At 45.7% G+C, this 20,534-nt stretch overlaps 1 protein-coding gene across 1 annotated transcript in view; it reads left to right on the top strand.

The window, feature by feature from the left end:
* The window catches only part of LOC122813060 (cyclic AMP-dependent transcription factor ATF-6 alpha-like), a 2,557,378-nt gene that overhangs the window by 240,411 nt on the left and 2,296,433 nt on the right, over nucleotides 1-20,534 (top strand). The window contains exon 4 of the mRNA XM_044085178.1: nucleotides 11,957-12,105. Coding sequence (XP_043941113.1) covers nucleotides 11,957-12,105 — 149 coding nt within the window. The remainder of the gene's footprint in view (nucleotides 1-11,956; nucleotides 12,106-20,534) is intronic.

The raw sequence follows: 20,534 nt of genomic DNA, 5'->3' as shown, positions 1-20,534 counted from the left end.
ATTTTTTGTTTCTGATATGGCTGATCAGAAAGAAAAACAAAAGTCTGGTTTTAAAAAATACCCAAGTGCGGGCAGAAAATGTCCATAACTGACTTGCATGTCAGTTGTGTTTACTGTTTGAGGGCAGTCCATCTCCAGGAGGATTGCTCCATTTGCCACTCTTTTAGCAGCAGGGTGTTACTCAAGCACAGCAGAAAACTGGTGGAGAGGGGTTTGCTGAAACCAGATTTCCAGGAGTCTTTGGACAAGGCTGACCAGGCTTCCAAGTCATTGAAGGGCTTGAAATCCTCTAAAGCTTCGTTGGAGCCTAAGTCGGCTTCAAGCCTTGCTGTTGAGGTGCGGTCGCCGGTTCCGCAGTCTTCGGAGCCATGTACAGAGACGGTGTTTCGGAGCCAGTCCCCAGTATTGTAGCCAGTCTCCTAAACCTTGAGGTCATCCATTTTGCAGTCGTGGCTTCTTTGATGCATTCGACTTGTTCTTCATGAACCCTCCGATGTGGACTGAGTGGTGCAGAGGCTTCTCGAGAACCCGGCACTAGCCAAATGATCGGCTTAGACACAGCTGGTTTCAGGGCCGAAGACCATTTTTACCTGCTGTGTCTACTCCTCAGCCGAGCCGGGCCTTCGGAGCCGGGGGGGAGGGAGAACTGATGATTGTGAATCCTTCGGAGCCGAGGCCTGTTCCAGTGCCGTCGGCTCTGTCAACTCAGACTACTTCAGTGCCGTTCGAGGAGTCTGGGAGCGGACGCTCTCTGGTTGGCTCTGGGGGGGGGTTCAAACCAATGTCTGTTTGACCTTTCCTCTAGGAGCTTCTGCGCAGATGAGCTTCGGCTCCTTCCTCTGGGTTGGAGCCCACTGTCAGCACCTGGGAATTTGCAGTCTTCTTTGGAACCGACTGCTTCCTCACGTGAGAGCAGTGGAGCCTTCGATGCTATGAGAAGGGTTATGTCTTCCAAGACACCAACATCATCAGGGCCTTCCTCCTCCTCCCCTAAAGTGCCGCTTTCTGCCTCTACATCACAGGTCCCTGTAAACCATCAAGACCCAGAGCCTCAGGTAGCCCCATTCGGTGACCCATGTTCTACTGAGATGTCACCAGAAGCCCCCACTGATGAGGTTCCCAGGAAGAAGCTTTTTAAGGGGAGGCATTTGGACTTCCCCGCAGGAGTCTATAACATCAGACACCAATTTAGAGGCATCAGAAGGGTCCCCACGATCCCTCTCCTTTTCTGATATCCTTGAAGTCATTAAGCAGAGGGGGTGACTGGCAGTCTTTTAGCCATACTGATGATGAGTCTGTGCTCCTGAAGACCTTTAGGTCTCAACCCACCACCTCTTGGGTGACTCCACCCTTCGATGAACTAATGGAATTGGTTGGTTGAAGGACGTGGGAGTCCCCGGATACCGTGGAACCTGTCCCTCAGAGGCCCAAGAAATATATTATGTCACCCCAAGACAAAATGTTCCTTACCAAGGGAGTGACTGTTGATGCCATGTTGGTGGAGGTGGCCACCAAGAAAGGGATGTCTGAAACCTCTTCCTCTGTCCATCTTCCTAATAGAGATTCCAGGACTCTGGACAAGTATGGGAAACGCATCTTTAATTCTGCAACTTTTGCTATGTGATTGCTCAACTACTTGACCCATTTTACCCGTCTTCAAAGAGATCTCCTAAAAGAGCTTGGAGGTACTCTGCATGGTAGTACAGATGGAGAGGTGTCTCTGATAAGGTGACAGCCCAGCTTAATACCCTTAATTCCATAGTTAACTCATCCATGCGGCTCATTTCTTATGCAGCCGATGGTTCGAGTTGGGCAGCAGGTTCAGCAATAGCTCTTCGGAGACATTCCTGGTTGCGCTTATGCTCTTTTGCGGAAGCCTTCAAGTCTTCCTTTGTTAATACCCCATTTGATGGCTCGTCCCTTTTTGGGCCCAAAGTCAAGGAGACCCTCATTAGGTGTGAGCAAGATGGAAAGACTCTATCTGCCATAGGAGTCTGTTTTTCCGCCCTTACTAGACTGTACCCCCAAAGGGCAAAAGGTAGGAAAAATGTGGTAAGGAGCTTTTCAGAACACATGTAGTGAACCCCCTCCAGAGGCAGAGGAGGGAATAATAATGGAAGATGCCGCCCAGGTGGCAGAGGGGGTCCACAAAATCAGGGCGATAGGGCGGTCAGTTCTTTGGTAAGCCCTACCAGCGCTCCTGAAAGGAGACCTGACTGTCCTACTAAGGAGGTAGTCAGGGGTCACTTGTCTTTGTATCCAGACACCTGGCTAGAAATTACAAAAGATTCGTGGGTACAAAGAATTGTTACCAGAGGTTATGTTGTCCCGTTCTCAGAATCCCCACCCATATGAAGAAAAATACAAGACGTTCCACCCAGTCTCAGGGATCAAGCGGCCATAGAAATTCCAATGGCTGCAGAAAGTCATCTAGCCAGTCCCAGCAGACTAAATAGGATCCGGAACCTACTCCAGGTTCTTTTTAGTTCCAAAGAAAACGGGGGACTGGAGGCCCATCTTGGATCTCAGCAGACTCAACACCTTTGTAAAGAAGGAGAATTTCCGGATGGTCACGCTTCAATCAATTCTTCCATTCCTTGGAATGGGCGATTGGATGTGCTCTATAGATCTCAAGGATGTGTACTATCATATCAAAATGGCCAGACCATCCAGAGATCACTTGTGTTTCCAGCTGGGAGCCAGTCGCTATTAGTTTCGAGCACTGCTCTTTTATCTCACAACAGCCCCCCAGAGTGTTTACCAAATGCATGGCAGTGGTTATGGCTCACCTGAGGTGTCTAGGATTCAGAGTGTTTCCGTATCTGGATGACTGGCTCCTTACCGCCACCTCCAGGCATTAGCTACTTCTATCCAGGGATCACACTCTCAATCTGTGCTCTCAGTTAGGAATAACTATAAATTTTGACAAGTTTGCATTGTCACCATTGCATTGTATCTCCTTTATCGGAGTAGACTTAAACACCACCACCGCCATGGTAAAATTACCACTGGACAGAATAGTCACTCTGAAAACGGGTATCAGATATTCTGACGAGTAAAAAAGTACCAGCCTCTCAAGTGTTGAAACTACTAGGTACCATGTCAGCAACGCTCATAGCAGTTCCTCTGGGACGTATGCACATGAGAATAATTCAATGGTTGCTCTTCTCCCAGTGGTCTTGCCAACAACTTCCAATGTCATTCTTGATAATGATTACAGATTCATGCAGAAAGAATCTTCTTTGGTGGTTGACAATCCGTCTGGTAACAGTAGGTCGCCCATTTGTTCTTCCCACGCCATCAGCCACGGTGACCACGGACACTTCTCTGATTGGGTGGGCTTTTTCAAGGAAGAACAGCCCAAGGCACCTCACAGTTGCATATTAATGTCCTGGAGTTGAGAGTGGTGCTTTTGGTGTTGCAGTACTTCCACGACTCTCTACCTCTGGGGACGATTGCAATCCAGACCGACAACGTCTTTCTTCTGGTATATTAACAAACAAGGGGAAACCAAGTCTTACCCCTTATGTCAGGAGGCCCTGAGAATTTGGCAGTGGGCTGTATCCACTGGGCGCTTTCTGACAGCAACGTATATCCCGGGGAAATCCAAAGTGATTGCGGACAAACTGAGCAGAGCCATTCTGATGTCGCATGAGTGGTCCCTCAAAGACGAGGTTGCGGAGATGATTTTCCTCAGATGGGGCCAGCCTTGCTGCGACCTGTTTGCATCCCCTATGAATGCCAAATGCAGAAGTTACTTTGCCCTGAATTATTTCCTCAGATTGACCGCTTGGCTGCTCCAATTCCCAACTTAGCCAGGTCACACGATTTTTCTTCAGAGGTACAGCATATTCTTGTATCTTCTCATAAAGCTTCCACCAGAAAGTTGTATGCCAGTAAATAGAAGCGATTTGCTTTTTGGGCTTCACAAAATATTGACCCTTGTGTCGCCCCAATTGCTAGCATTTTGGATTTCCTGACTAAGCTTTCAACTGGCTGCAGTTTCAAATTTTCACCTGTGATCTGAGGGTTCTAACCTAATGTCTCGCAGACTATGTAGGGCCTTCTTAAAGGATACCATACATCTTAGACCACCTGTTAGACAACATTTTCCTCCATGGAATCTGAATTTTGTGTTGTCACGGATTATTCTTCCTCCCTTTGAGCCTGCATCATCCTGCCATTTAATATTTCTCTCTTGGAAAACAATTTTCTTGGTAGCAGTTACCTCAGCACGTAGAGTGTCCGAACTTCAGGCCCCATCTATCAAACCCCCATATTTGGTGTTTCATCCCAACAGTGTCACTGAGTACTAACCCTTCCTTCCAAAGGTGTGTTCCGAGACTAATCTGAATCAAACTATTGAACTCCCAACTATCTTCAGTAACTATTCTAACAAGTTGGAGTATATGTTGCATAAGCTTGATGTTCGCAGGCAATTAAGATTCTATTTGGACAGAACAAAAAAAAAATTTAGAAAATCTGAACTCTGTTTCTCATGCTGACACTAAAAAAGGGCTACCAGTATCCAAAGTTACTCTTTCCAAATGGTTAACTGACTGCATAAAATTTACATATTCCTCAGTGAATCAACCATTAGAACATGGCGTAAAAGCGCATTCCACTAGGGCTGTTTCTACTTCCTCAGCTTATGTGGCTAGGCTACCTTTGGGCACTATATGTGCAGCTGCCACTTGGTCTAAGCCGCATACCTTCATCACTTATTACAAAGTAGATAGGGCCTCCAGGGGCAGGACTTCCTGTGTTTCCACTGTCCTCAGGAATATACTCCCGTGAGCCACCCAGGATTAGGGTGCAAGGGACGCTACCCATGTGTAAGAATGAACGGCGAGATTGAACAACTTCTTATAAAGAAGTTATGTACTTACCATAACGTTCCATGTGAGTTGTTCATCTCGCCTTCATTCTTACACTCCCACCCACCTTCCCCCTCCAGGTTTCTCGAAGAACGAGTAAGACTTGTGGCCTGGTGGGTCTTGTTCTAGGAGATCTTACTCCGGTTGGAGTGCCTTTTGTGTGTTATGTTTTTACATGCTGGGATCAGCAAACTAATCTGAGGTGAGAGAGAGCATCATGGGATAGGGACTTGGCCTCATGCTTATGAGCTTGTGAAAGCGGCCGACTCGACACCGATGGATCAGCTCCGAACCCATGTGTAAGAATGAAGGCGAGTTGAACAACTCACATGGCACATTATGGTAAGTACAGATCTTCTTTTTTTCATGTTTTAATTTGGTATAATTATGCAGACTGTTTCATCTATTATTTTTAAAGACTATCAAATTATTGCTGTTAAACTGTTTTACAAAACATGACAGTTTTTCTTCCAGGGCCTCCACTGAAAATGGGCTTCTACCCAGGTGGACTTTCCTGGTAATCAAATGTAAATAAGTAAATAAGCAAACCTATATCCTTGAATATATGTATCATCCAACGATATTCCTATATTTATTTTTGCTCCCCGCAGGCCTTCACCTGATGGCTTCTGTACTTGCACTCAGTTGCTCGTTTGTTCCGAGGGTGGGCTGGAGCCAGGGATTTCCTGGTAAGATTAGAGCCCTATGGCTCTCTCTTTCCACTTAGGAATCCCTGTCAGCCCTTTGCTCCTTGGGTAGAGTCTGGTGGTAGGGAGTGGGCCAGTTTGTTGGTGGTCCTGCAGGGTGGCCTACCTTGTCACTCTGGGAGCACCCTTCTCCTGCTTCAGCAGCTCTTCTTGTTGTACTGTTGCTACTGCTTTGAAGGGAGATAAGTGTAACACACACACACACACACACACACACACACACACACACACACACACACACACACACACACACACACACACACACACACACACACACAGCATGGACTCTGTAAGGTTGGTCTCCATTGAGTGTAGCACCTGGAAATGCCACTAGATGTCACCCATGTATCAAGTCAGTATCCTCTGATAGGTGGGTAGGAGCTGGTCAGGAAGGATGGGAGCGAGTCATTGCACCCTAGAGCGAGTCATTGCAACCTAGAGGCACCCCAGCTGCTAATCCAACTCTGGTCATCTGCAGCTTAGTCGGGGCTTTATTCCTCTACACCAGAGAGCTGGTGGCTACCTAAGGATATTTCTGATGAGCCAAAATAAAAATGTTAAGCAAAGGGAAGAGAGGGTCTTGTGCATCAGATTTGCAAAGAATAGGAGCTGCTACAGATCATCTCAGCCAGAGCTCTCAACTTTGTTCAATAAAAAGGTGCAAGAATACAAATAATGGGTAGAAAACCCATTAGTGTTACTTGTACCTCTCAAGTAACCTCATGAGGAGGTTTCTCATTTTGAGTTTAAAAAGCCCATATTCCGCACTGTACCACGTTTGATGGTCATGTTGCGCATTCACTGTTAAGAATTTTTTTAATTAATGTCACAGACTGCTGAGAGATAATCAGCAATTATAGAAAGCTTTTTGCTGTTATCTTTCGTGGCAGTAACTGTTTCAGGCGGTAATGGAGAATGCTGGACTTTACGTAACAAAGTGACTCAGTATTTTGGATTTGCAATTGCATATGCGGTCTAGTGTTATCTGTTATTCCACCAGAGCGATTATGGTAGACTAGCTGAGACTAAAAAATATGGGTATGGGCTTACCTGTTCTAGCAGAAGATTTGGATATGATGCATCAGTGCCTGTGTTGGTATGTGAGGCATGATCTTTTACCTCAAAATAGACTTGACTTTTAGGGAAGCTGGTAAAATTTTAAGTCACAATGGCAAGTGACGCCCCCCCCCGCTTTGGCGAGTGACGCCCCCCCCCCGCTTTGGCGAGTGACGCCCCCCCCGCTTTGGCGAGTGGCCCCGCTTTGGCAGTGTGCCCTCGCTTTGGCGAGTGACGCCCGCTTTGGCGAGTGACGCCCGCTTTGGCGAGTGGCGCCTCGCTTTGGCGGTGGCGCCCCGCTTTGGCAGTGGCGCCCCAGCTTTGGCGAGTGGCGCCCGCTTTGGCGAGTGACGCCCCGCTTTGGCGCAGTGGCGCCCCAGCTTTGGCGTAGTGACCCCGCTTTGGCGAGTGACACCCCGCTTTGGCGAAGTGACGCCCGCTTTGGCGAGTGACGCCCCTTTGGCAGTGGCGCCCTTTGGCGGTGGCGCCCACTTTGGCGAGTGGCGCCCCACTTTGGCGAGTGGCCCCACTTTGGCGAGTGGCGCCCCCACTTTGGCGGCGCCCCACTTTGGCAGTGGCGCCCCACTTTGGCGAGTGACGCCCCACACTTTGGCGAGTGGCGCCCACTTTGGCGAGTGGCGCCCCACTTTGGCGAGAGTGACGCCCCCACTTTGGCAGTGGCGCCCCACTTTGGCGAGTGGCGCCCCACTTTGGCGAGTGACGCCCCCCCACTTTGGCGAGTGACGCCCCCCCACTTTGGCGAGTGACGCCCCCCCACTTTGAATTTTCTAGTGTAGGGGTACCTAAGCAATTGCTCAACAAGAAACCCATTTTGTCCAAAACAATACACCAATTATGCCAGTGCTTTTAGGGTCAAGGAGTTAGAGCCCTGATAACAGTCTAGGTTACTGGAGTTTGACTAGCTGCTTGTACATTTGATGGTGTATGCAGAAAGGATAGTATACCCATCCTGGGATGGGAAGGACAGTAATGATTTCCTCCTGGCTTCCATTGCTCCTCTGAGATGGCCTTTGCTGCACAGAAGATGTCCATCATGAGAGCCAGTGCGAGGAAGATGTGGGTGTGGCTAGCCCAAGTCTGTGATGGTAGCCCCTGTCAAGCACATATGAAGAAGTATATATGCACAGACAGAGGGGCATTGGTAACCGTTTTGGTGACACAAGTGTTCAGATTGCCACCAGGAGCAGAGTTCAGCCATAAAAGGAAAAATGCTGTCATTACTAGGATGCCTGCATGATGATTGCCCTCCGACATTGTAACATCTGATCAAGGGAAGGCTTGGATTGACCGTGATTGTCCTCAGACATTGTAACATATGATTGTCCTCAGACATTGTAACATATGATTGTCCTCAGACATTGTAACGTGATTGTCCTCAGACATTGTAACATATGATCAAGGGGAGGCTTTGGGTGACAGGTGGGCGGTGGGGATGAATTAGTGGAGTGGTTTAACTGAACATTAAAGTTTGTGCTAAAAAAAAAAAAAAGAACTTGATGAAGGTGGCAGTAATTGGGACCGGTTAAAACTATGCCAGCTTTTTGCATTTGGAGAATTACCACAGGCTTTGACATGATTCAGTCCTTTTGAGTTAAAATATGGAAGGCATCGTTGGGGACTGTTACATATTGCAAAAGAAGCATTTAAAGATGGGGAAATCCTCATTTGAAAGTGTTACAGAACAGTATACCAACATACGAGATCAAACAGAAAAGTAATTGAGATAAATGACAGAGTTAAAAGGACCATTAATAGAATAACCATACAGGTGTACTACATCAGTGTTCCAAAACTGTCGAAAGACGTATACATTTCTGTAGTCAGTTAACCTGCAGAGATCCAGCGTGTTTTATGGTAACTATTAATCGTGTACTTTGGCCAGCTGTGATCCCCAATTGTGAAAGAGCAGCATCTCTAAATCCAATAACTTATCAGAGCGTAGAACAGGTGAACTTGCTGAACTGAGTTCAAGAAACGAATCTGACCTTTCTGCCTGCAGTCCAGGTAGGTAATAAAAGTAAAAGCAACAAGAAGTAAAAGTTTCTGGAGAAACAAGGAAGTGTTTTCAGAGTTGCCTGGTAGAACCAGTAATATTCAATGACCTATTCAGACCATCCCCAGAGAAAAGGGTTAAATAAAACCTTACAGAATGCTTGGCTCAGAACCAGTAATATTCAATGACCTATTCAGACCATCCCCAGAGAAAAGGGTTAAATAAAACCTTACAGAATGCTTGGCTCAGAACCAGTAATATTCAATGACCTATTCAGACCATCCCCAGAGAAAAGGGTTAAATAAAACCTTACATAATGCTTGGCTCAGAACCAGTAATATTCAATGACCTATTCAGACCATCCCCAGAGAAAAGGGTTAAATAAAACCTTACAGAATGCTTGGCTCAGAACCAGTAATATTCAATGACCTATTCAGACCATCCCCAGAGAAAAGGATTAAATAAAACCTTACAGAATGCTTGGCTCACAAAGGAAGTGCAAGAGGAAGTGTGCGCAAGGGGAAGTGGGAAGGTGTGCGCAAGGAGAAGTGGGAAGGTGTGCGCAATAGTGTAGTAGAAGAGCCAGACAGTAAGTGGAAATCTCCTTAATGCTATTAGTGCTTAAACTTCAGGGACCCATCCGATTCTGTAATGAACTAAAGAAGCCAAGTGGCATCTCAAAAGCCGATAGCTACTCAAGGTCTAGGATAGATGAAGTTGTATAATGGTTTGTGTGGAAAGGTTCCTGACTACCCTAGCCCTCACCAAGAGGTACACGTATCTTCCTTTAAAGGCTGAAGTTAAAGAAAGAGAATTTTTCTCCCCTCATCTGAGGGATTATTCTAGTATACTGTCTTCATTTTTAGAAGGGATGGTGTCCTTGCGACCCTTCTGCATCTCTTGGAACTCGTCTTAAAGCTCGATGGCCAGTAAGCTGCTCTTTACTTGAATGATGTCGTCTTTCACTTTGAGGATTTGGTCTCACATCTGGCCAAGATACAAGCTGTAGTAGCCATAAAACAAGCCATGTTAGCTGTTAATGTTTTTACGTCAAACTAAGAATGACCGAGGTAAAACATTTGAGATATCTGATAGATGGGGAAATGGCTATACCCTCAAAAACGGAAGTTAGACACAATAAGGTGGCTTATACCAAAAATGAATAAGGCCTTTCTTTGGATTAACTGGGCATTACCAGAAGTTTTGACACCAGTTTCTGAGAATAGCACTCCTTTTAAGTGATTTGATGAAAATGGAAGGGAACATGCTACTAAGAGTAAACTGATCAAAGAAAGCTGATACTGCTTTTGCTCATTTAGGGGAGCCGGGGTGCTCCCCCTATGAGCTTTTACTAAAACCTCTTTGGTGTATATAGATGCTTGGGCCTAGGTGCAGCAGTCTCGCAGCTCTTGATGGGGGCAATCATTTTTTACATTACTTTTAGCCACAAGTTAAATATAGTGGAAACAAAACACTGCATGTTTGAAAATAAAATGGGGCCCGTCTTCCCTAAAATACTATCTACTAGGCAGATAATGCTCTCCAGTAACTGACCATGCCCTCCTCCATATGGCTGTATAAACAGCAAGGTGGCAACACGACAATCTACTAGGCAGATCATTCTCTCCAGTAACTGACCATGTCCTCCTCATATAGCTGTATAAACAGCAAGAGGGCAACACCATGATCTACTAGGCAGATAATTCTCTTGAGAAACTGACCATGTCCCCCTCATATGGCTGTTTAAACAGTAATGTAGAACACCATAATCTACTAGGCAAATAATTCTCTCCAGTAACTGGCCATGTCCTCCTCATATAGCTGCATAAACAGCAAGGTGGCAACACCATGATCTGTTAGGTAGATAATGCTCTCCAGTAACTGACTATGTCCTCCTCCATATGGCTATATAAACAGCAAGGTGGCAACATGACAATCTACTAGGCAGATCATTTTCTCCAGTAACTGACCATCTCTTCCTCATATGGCTGTATAAGCAGCAAAGTGGCAACACCATGATCTACTAAGCAGATAATTCTGTCCAGTAACTGACCATGTCCTCCTCATATGGCTGTATATACAGCAAGGTGGCAACACCATGCTCTGTTGGGTAGGCCTTTTATTTCGACAGTTTACGTTCAGTTCAAGACCTGGATCTGGCAAATTACGACAATGCATATGGCTTATTTAGGGCATAAGGTCCTCTAGTGAGCATGAAACTGATGGTTTCAAGCTTGGGGGTAGCAGTTATTGCATGGTGGATCTTGCCAAATAGTGTCCAAATGAATATTAGCACTGTAAGTACTGGTGTGTCTCTGTGTAAAAGAATGTAAACATAACTGGCATTGTGAATATGGTTTATCCTTTAAATGGATAAGGTAACTAAAGCTATTTTTTAATCTTTTTCATAGGTTGTTTCTAGGCATGCATTCCAGGACACTACTGAGGAGCCTTGCACACTTTCCCAATTTCCCAAAGTCACTTTCTGGTTAAGTGACTTCCTCCAAGTCAAATAGGAAGCATATGAAGACTGAGAGAATCAAACCCTGTACCACAGGAAGTAGCTCATCAACGCTCATAGCCTCAGTCCTTTTCACTGTCAGGCAGTCTAATGGTTGGCCCTAGTGTCTAACCTTCCACCTTACTCAGCCTTTCCATTCTAAGTCATCAGGTACCACTAGAAAACTATGTCCGTAATCTGTATGCATCGTTTGCCTGTTGGGCATGAGTATGATGTCAGCCATGTTGTTGGGGTGGCCATCCTTCAGGACTGAAGTTAAAAAGCAGGAGCTAATGGACCCAGTTGTTTTCACAAAGTCTGAGGGTATTTTCTCTTACAGGCACAGGCAAACCTGATGCCATGCTGCAAAATGCCAGTGTGAAGCATCTGCCATCTGTTACTGAGACACTTTGTAGCTTCATCCTTGATTTTTTATGCTCATGGCAGTCAACAGTGGGATTGAGCCCCGCCTTTTCCCTTCTGGAATGAGTTGTACATATATTTGTGGTAATTTTCCTTCCTACGCCGTCTTTTTTGATTTGGGTCTGATTCGTATCCACTTCTAAGCCTGCACTTGTATAGTTGCAGTTGGAGCTCAATCTTCATGCCAGTGGACATGTCATTCAACTTTTACATGCGTTTTTTCAAGTGTTTAATTGTGTGTGTGTGTGTGTGTGTGTGTGTGTGTGTGTGTGTGTGTGTGTGTGCGTGTGTGTGCGTGCGTGTGTGTGTGTGGTGTTTGGGGGGTTCTGTTGCAGTACATTGGGAACTGTGACTTTCATCAGCTTGTATTTTCTTACAGATGTTTTCTCAAAGCCTGGACCTCAGTCTCCAGCCTCCACCAGATGTTCTGAATCTCCTGCTTCTTCAGTAGCTTCATCCTCCTCTTCCTCCAGATGTTCTGAATCACCTGCCCCCTCAGTGGCTTCTACTTCACCTCATCATGTTCCTGTAAGTACTGGAACTGTTCTCACATTAATCTTAAAACATTAATTTTGATTTAGAGTCTGATTGCCACAGTTTCATAGATAGGTTACTGCTGCAGACTTTCTGCTATTTCATTCCGACAGCTATTTATTTAGATTTTAGACACCAGTGTAGAGAAGTCAGTAAACATGGGGGGTGGGGTATGTATAGTGATGACATTTCTTGCTCACCTTATTGTATTGTTTCCATCTACTCTGTTGATTAAATTAAGTTTGGGAGTGTCTGTGTGCCACAGTTGGTATCCATGTGTGTGGATGTGAGGACTGAGGTCATACCTGAAAGGCACTGGTCACCCGAATGCTGAAATGGTAGTGTGCACTGCTGTTTGGATGAGATGCTAAACTAAAGTCCCTTCTGTGTCAGGCCTGCCATTGCTGGTGTCCTCATAGGTGTGCAGTTGTAAGTAAATGAACTGAGGGACCTCCTTGATGTCGTAGTCAGCGACGTCTTCCCATGTAACTGGTACATGAAGTTTCGTGCTAGTGAGGGTGTGCAGTACTGGCTTCTGTTAAATAGATTCATAGGTTGGTACTAGGCTATCGGCCCTAGGGCCTATACAAGCCTAGCCACAACAATTCCCTGGCTATTTCTTCCCACACTATTTACTTCCCTGGCCCCCTGTCTAGCAGGGCGACTGACGTGATCCCCGGGGTGAATTTCCTTTCTCCCATTCAGTCATCAAGGTTCCTTTTGAAGAGGGCCAAAGAGGCGCTCTGCTTGACATGTATGGGCAATCTAAAAAAAAAAAAAAAAAAAGGTGTGTGGGGTAAGTGGGTCAGTCCAAAGAGCTGATGTGTTAAAGCAGGCTGTCATGAAATTTGGTCATGACAGCTGTGCCACTGATGCTGCTAAAGGGCTCAAAGACTGGCAGAGCCTCCATCATTGACATTGACGTGCGCACCGCATTGCGTTAAGGAAGGACGTGAAACAATAAGGGACACGCTGAAATCATTAAGACAAATTGCAGAATCACCCATTTAAGATGCATTGCACAGGGGAGAGTCCCATGATGCACATTAATACATTACTGATGGTAAAGCAGGTGAGGGCAGCCAAAGTGTTAATCTTATCCAGCTGCCCATAGTCCTTTTCCTGCCAAAGTTATGGGAAGACCAAGAGCATTTTGTGAGCAGAGTGTGTGTGTGGGGGGGAGGTGGCAGACAAATATCTAATGCTCCTGTTTTGGTCATTGTCGAGGTGGTATTTGAAATGAACTCTCCAGGCTTGTTGGCTACATCTGAAAAGATTAGAGGCCTTAGTAGTTCAGGGATAAAAGGCTCGGACTGATTCTGTGAGGAGAGAAGGAAGGTCCTCACTTTGTAGTCTGGAAGAAAACACAGATTGGGTGGCATAAGGTGAAGCGGTTAGATGTCTGTGACACACATAGGGTCAAGGAGAAGATGAACATACTGTTCAAAAGTGTAGGAGCTGATCGTGGCTGTATAGGAGGTGATAACAGGCCACTGTGAATGTAAATAGTTTTCTTGTGTGTGTGAATTGCTTTTTCATTTGTAAGCTGTTAAGTGAACTAGTGTATTTGGACATTTCTCCAGCCATGTCCTGGGCCTTGAGGGCAGGGGTAAAAGTATAGGAGATTAGATCAGCTGATTAACCATTGTAGTTTGGGGAATGGGAAGAAACCAGGGGTAAACTGAGAAAACTTAAGTGAATATATTGTTAATATTCCAACTTTATACAGATCATAGGGGGTTACTAGGGTATTGACCCGGAGGTCATTTCAAGCCTAGCCTTTTCATCCCAGTGTAATATCATGGAAAACTGTACTCAATTCCCAGGATTTTATTTGGCAATGACTGCCCATGTCCTGGAGGGTCATGGGCACAATCCCCTGTAGGAATTTTTGGTACCCCATCCATTTGCCCAGGTTCCTGTTGAACAGACACATAGAGGTGCTTTGTTTCACATGAATTGGCTGTCTATTCCAAGGATGCAGCAGTTGCTGGGAGACAAATCTGTCCCTCCAGCATGACCTGTTCAAGTCGCAGGCCATATTTAGGTCCCTTGAATGGGTAGCTCTAGTCCAGTTTGATGTACAGATGTGCAGTAAAGCCATTAAGTCTGGGTCTGAGATTGCGTTGTAAGCCATGCATACGTCTCCATGATACTGAGTATAGTGACAGGGACTTTAATCCGTCTGTATAAGGCACATGCTGGAGTCCCTTTATCATCTTTGTTAGAAATCTCTCAGGTCTCCAGTTGCTGCAGGTACTTTGTATTGTACATGCCAAAAGGAGTGTTGTACTCTGTTATGAGCCTCATTTAATGAATAGTATAAGGGGGTTATACCTCCTTTGTTCTAGAGGTGATGCTTTTGCTAATAGTGTGCCATGTAGAAAGCCTTTCTTACTACCGTAGACACATGGTGCTCAAAGTTAAGGTCACAGTGTCATTGTGTTCCCAGTTCCCTTACCACTTCGTATGTATATAGGATATTGTTGTTAATTTGATAGTGTGAAAGGGACGTTGTTTTTATCCAAGGGAATGATGATGCATTTCTTTGCATTCAGTTTGAGACCGTGACTAAGACACCATTTGTTGGTCTGTGTGAGACCCTCCTGAAGTATACTGACATTTGGTACACCAGTCGTTGGTCTGTGTGAGACCCTCCTGAAGTATACCGACGTCATTTGGAGATTCAGTAATCATGCCCAGTTTGCAGTTTTTCACAAACTTGGTCAGCCGCAGCCCTTTAGTTTTGGCCTGAACTTCTGAAAAGTATATGTCAAACAGTAGGGGGCACAGCATTGACCCTTGTGTCACCCCACTGGCTACAGGTCTGCTGGTTGATGTGGAGTCACCAACTTTGATAGTTTGTGACTGGTTTGTGAGCCAGTTGGCAAACCATCTTATAATGAAGGGGCTTACATTCAGTTTGCGAAGTTTATTGATAATGCCTGAGTGTAGGATTGTGTCAAAAGCCTTTGCCAAGTCAAGGTATGCTGTGTGCACAGATTTGTCCTTGTCAATGGCCCTGGTCACATTTTTGAAGAAATCCTCCTTGTTTAGCAGGCAGGATCTGCCCTTGATGAAGCCAAATTGGGTCAATCCAGGGTTAGGGGGATGCCTATGTATTTATAAGGTCCATGATGATATGCTCCGTGGTCTTACAGATGAGACTGGTCACACTTATGGGTCTGTAATTGCCTGGGTCCATTGTTAAGCCACCTGTGTGGAGGGGAATAACTGTTGCTGTTCTCCATTCTACAGAAACAAAGCCTGTAGTCTGTGAGTGAATAAGGTACTTAATAGTGATGCTAGTTCATGTCTTAATTTTGTTTAGAAGACCGCTTGGGATGCTGTCCGGTGCCATAGAGGCTGTTTGTCTTGGACAGGGCTTTAATGACCTGTTCAGATATGTAGGGTGGGGAGAAGTTGGGGGAAAGGTTTTGAGATGAGTTTGGAGGTGATAAGGGAGTGAAATTTTTGCCAAGTCTGTCCACTAGCAGGTTTGCTGTCTCTGCAGGGTCAGTGTGCGTGATATCCTTGGTCACTAGTTCAACATATGCTTAGGTCCTACCTTTTTAGGCTATGCACATAGCTGTTAAAAGGCCTTATGTTATTGGCTGTGATAGCTAGGTTTTTCCCAGTTACCCTTAGAGGACTTGACATTTTGTCTTATTTGCCTGTTGAGACTGAGGGGGGCTTGTCCATTGTTGGGGCCTCACCTTTTTTTTTTTTTTTTTTTTTTTTTAAGTCAGCAGCTTTTAGTGTTTGTTGTAAAGTTTGTTGATGCTGGATGTCCACCAGGGTGGCTTGTTTTTACTTTGGGCTCTGGCTTTGATCTCTCTGGAATGGCTGAGTCTATGCATTTATACAAGTAATTATACAGGGTTTCAGTTTAGGCTTTGGTGTAGTTATCACTTCCAGCTGGGGGTGGGGCTTGAAGTGTATTTATACTCTCCCAGGAGGGTACAGTTTGACTTGGTGAAGTTTTCTAGTCTGACTTCGCCCTTTGTGAATTCTGATGATAGTGTCATCTCGAAGACAACTGATTTGTGGTCTGATTTAACTAAAGAGTTGTGGTGGTTCATCTGTTTGTCATCTTAGTGAGGACCAGATATAGTACGTTTGTTCCTCTTGTTGTGGTTTGAACAATTTGTTCCAGGGCATACGAGTTAACAAAGTCAAGGAATTTTTGCATTAGTGAGTTAGGGCTTGATTCCCTGGTGATGGTGGGATAATTGAAATCCCCCATGACTAGAGTGTTTGACGTATTTGGATTTACTCCAGTTTGGTCAAGTAGGCCTCATGCGCATCATGATCCATGGAGGGGAATCTATAACTAGCTGGGACTTGAATGGGGGGTTTGCCCACAGTAATTTGAGCTTGGAGTAACTCCATGGAGTTGTCCAGTCTAATTAGTCGGGAGGTGAATTTATCTCTAATATACTAAACACTTCTCACACACAAACTCTGTAAAGAAAAAACGAGCCGGCTTCAGGAGCACAAACCACTATTTATTACCGTTTACTGTGATCGCTTTCGTAAGAGTAAATACTCCAACTTCTTCTGAACATATCTGACAGGGATTCTAGGGCACTGGATAGATTGGGAAAAAAGGTTTATACATCTGCTACCTTGGCTATAAGGGCCTTAAACTGTCAGTTTCATATGCTCAAATATCAGCAACATGTTACGGCATTGCTTAAACAGGAAATGTTGTTAAACTCTGAATGTGCAGAAAACAAGGAAATGCAGGATTTATTGCATGCAGCTGAACAAGTTGGAAAGCATACTTTGCAGTGTGGTTTTGATTATTTGGAGGCCTCCTGCAGGGCCGCTGTTACGGGTTCTGTAATTAGGAGGCATGCTTGGTTAAAGGAACAAAATCTGCCTGATCATGTCAAATTGTTAGCTGCACCTTTACAGCATGATACTTTGGTATTAAGGTAGAAGAGGTGTTAAAAGAAAATGGAGGACAAAGCTAAATCTATGCAAACTGTCAAAGATTTTTTACAAGTACAGCCACCTAGGTTTAGTAGACACTGGTCTGCAAAGAATCTGTCCTTTCCTGTGTCAGACAGACCTCAAAGGGGCAGATCCAGACGCCCTAGAGGCAGATTCCAGGCGCAAGGTTCATACAGGTCAAAGCAATGGGGGGCTTCTACCTCCAAAGTTGGAGAGGGCAAATCACAACCATGCAGGAAACAGTACCAATGTCTTCCCCCTGCCTGCATCAAGCACTTATCTCCTGGCAGCACCCTTATGGGGAAAAAATTAGCACTTTTTTCTCAAAATTGGCACATTATAACCCAGGACAAGTGGGTCCTAAATAGTGTCACGAGGCTGCAAGTTCCATTTCCATACCCTGCCAAAGGTAAACGGCTGGCCAGATCTGCCAAAACATCAATGGGCAGAGGCACAAAAACAAGTCTCATCCCTCATGGACATGGGGGCCATTCAACAAGTACCAGAGCAAGAGCAGGGACAAGGATTTTACTCAAGAATGTTCTTGGTACCCAGAAAGGACAAGGCCTGGAGGCCAATACTGGACCTATCTATTCTGAACACATTCCTGGATATACCAAAATTCAAGATGTTAACTTTGCAGCAGCTTCTGCCCATGCTGGGCAAGAATGCTTGGCTTGTGACTTTAGACCTAAAAGAGGCATACCTGCATGTCCCAATCAGACAATCGTGCAGAAGATACCTCCGATTCAAGGCTGGCTCAATGCAGTACCAATTCTCTGCACTGCCCTTTGGCATATCTACTGTGCCCAGGGTCTTTACAAAGTGCCTGACACCAGTAATTGCATTCTGCAGGCAGAGAGGAATACAAATATATCCTTACTTGGACGACTGTCTAATTCAAGCAGAGAACAAAGGGCATTCTTCTACAGCATCTGGCATTTGTGAAAAGACTTCTAACATGCCTAGGGTACACAGTCAATGAAAGGAAATCAAAACTAGTACCCTCTCAAGAGATATTATTCCTGGGTGCAAGCTTAAATACAACTGCCCAGATGGCTACTCATGCCAGACAAAGGCAACTGACTACCTGTTTCAAAATGTTGGCAACAAAAGCACAGTTATCTGCAAGAAAAATTCTGCAGGCTTTGGGCTTCATGGCATCCTGCATCCTACTAATTCCATATGCAAGACTGCATGTGAGGAAACTTCAATGGTACCTAAAAAGAGTTTGGGCTCAACATTGCCACAGCCTGGAAACAATGATTACTCTCATTCCCTGCCTGCAACAGGAGTTTCGATGGTGGGTGAAGGCTTGTCACCAGAACAAGGGACAGCCACTTACATTACCCCCAGCCAGGCAGACACTAACAACGGATGCATCAGATTATGCCTGGGGGGCCCACATGGCAGGAAGATGCATTCAGGGCACATGGTCCTCAAACCAAATGCATCTACATATCAATCAAAAAGAGATGCTAGCTGTTCAAAATGCCCTGACAGCTTTCAAAGACCTAATTAATCCGGGACAACTACTGATAAAGACAGACAACACCACGGTCATGTGGTATATAAACAAGCAGGGGGACACACATTCTTACCCCCTTTGCAGACTAACCATGACTTTGTGGGACACAGCATTGACTTACCAAGTACATCTGTAAGCACAATTCCTGCCAGGAAAGGAACACTCTGGCAGATGAACTTATCAGAAACCTCATGGATCCCCATGAGTGGCAACTGGATTCACAAGTCTTCAGCATGATAACAAGGAAATGGGGATGCCTGAACATAGATCTGTTTGCCTCCCCTCACAACTACCAACTAAAAGGATTCTGCACAAGGACTTATCACAAACAAGCATTGAAAGTGGACGCCCTATCATTCTGGATCTATCCATTCTGAACACCTACCTGATGGTCCCCAGATTCAAACTGCTAACTTTGCAGCAGCTGCTGCCTATGCTGACAGAAAATGCCTGGCTAGTGACCCTAGACCTAAAAGATGCCTACCTCCACATCCCCATAAGGGAATCCTGCAGGAAATTCCTGCACTTCAGAGCAGGATCACAACACTTTCAGTTCTCTGCGCTACCCTTTGGATCTACTGCACCCGGAGTATTCACCAAATGTTTAGCCCCGGCAATAGCATTTTGCAGACAGAGAAATCTACAGATTTACCCATACCTGGACGACTGCCTCATTCAGGCAGAGCACAAAAAAAAAGCTCCTCCAGGGCCTTCTCTTTGTCAAATCCATCCTAACTTCCCTAGGGTTCGCCATCAATGAGAAGAAATCAAAGCAAACTCTCACCAGAAAGATTATTTTCTTGGGGCTGTGCTAGACGCAGCATCCCAAATGGCCTTCCTGTCCCCAGAAAAGCAGGGCTTCCTGCCTCTCTACTTTACTCAGCTGGCTTCCAGAAGTCACCTCACTGTGAGAAAGTTCCTGCAAGTCCTGGGGTGCATGGCATCTTTCATCCTTCTAATTCCTCTGGCCAGGCTTCACATGAGAAAACTTCAGTGGTATCTAAAGAACCTTTGGTGTCAGCACTCTGTCTGTAGAGATCTCTCTCCCTCAGATCCCATGTATAAAGGCAGAGTTTCTCTGGTGGGCAGAGGCCTGCGCCAAGAACCAGGGTCTTCCCTTCATCTTCTGCCCTACCGGCCAGACCATCACCACCGACGTATCAGACATTGCTTGGGGCGCTCACCTAGCAGGCAGATGCACCCAAGGTCTTTGGGGATGCCCAGCACCTTCCCTTGCACATCAGTCAGAAATTATGGCAGTACAAAAGGTTTTGACATCCTTCAAACCCCATCTCAGGCCAGGGGGTCTCCTTATAAAAACAGACAACACCACAGTGATGTGGTATATTAACAAACGGGGGGGGGGGGGGCCCAGTCTCACCCTCTGTGCAGGCTAGCCATGAACCTCTGGCTGGCAGCTGTCTCCATGGGTCTACACCTAATTGCCCAGTAGCTACCAGGGGTCAACAACATCCTGGCAGACCACCTAAGCACAAACTTACTGGACCCAGACGAATGGCAGCTCCCAGGGAAATCTTTCTGCAAATCACTCAGGAGTGGGGGACTCCGGCGGTGGATATCTTTGCTTTGCACCTCAAGCACCAGCTACAGAAGTTCTTTACTAGGGAGTATCACCTCCTAGCATGGAAGGTGGATGCCTTGACCTTCCCCTGGAACTCCATCTTTGTGTATGCATTCCCTCCTCTGCCTCTTATTCTCAAGTTGCTGATCAAAATAAGGGAGGAGAGACCAAAGGCCATCCTCATTGCTCCAGATTGACCCAGACAGCATTGGTACCCCTTACTGCACAGCCTGACCATACCCCCCCCCAAGCAGCTTCCCCTAATCTCTGACCTCTTGACCCAAATGGGGGGGGAGATACTGCACCCATAGTGGCAGACTGTCTTTCAGCGTGGCTTATACTTAAAAAGTTAAC

Source organism: Protopterus annectens, chromosome 10.part0, assembly GCF_019279795.1.
Source record: "Protopterus annectens isolate FY-2018-M chromosome 10.part0, PAN1.0, whole genome shotgun sequence".
NCBI lineage: Eukaryota > Metazoa > Chordata > Ceratodontiformes > Protopteridae > Protopterus > Protopterus annectens.
Note: the sequence above shows the minus strand (reverse complement) of the source record. Positions and strands in the feature narration are given on the sequence as shown.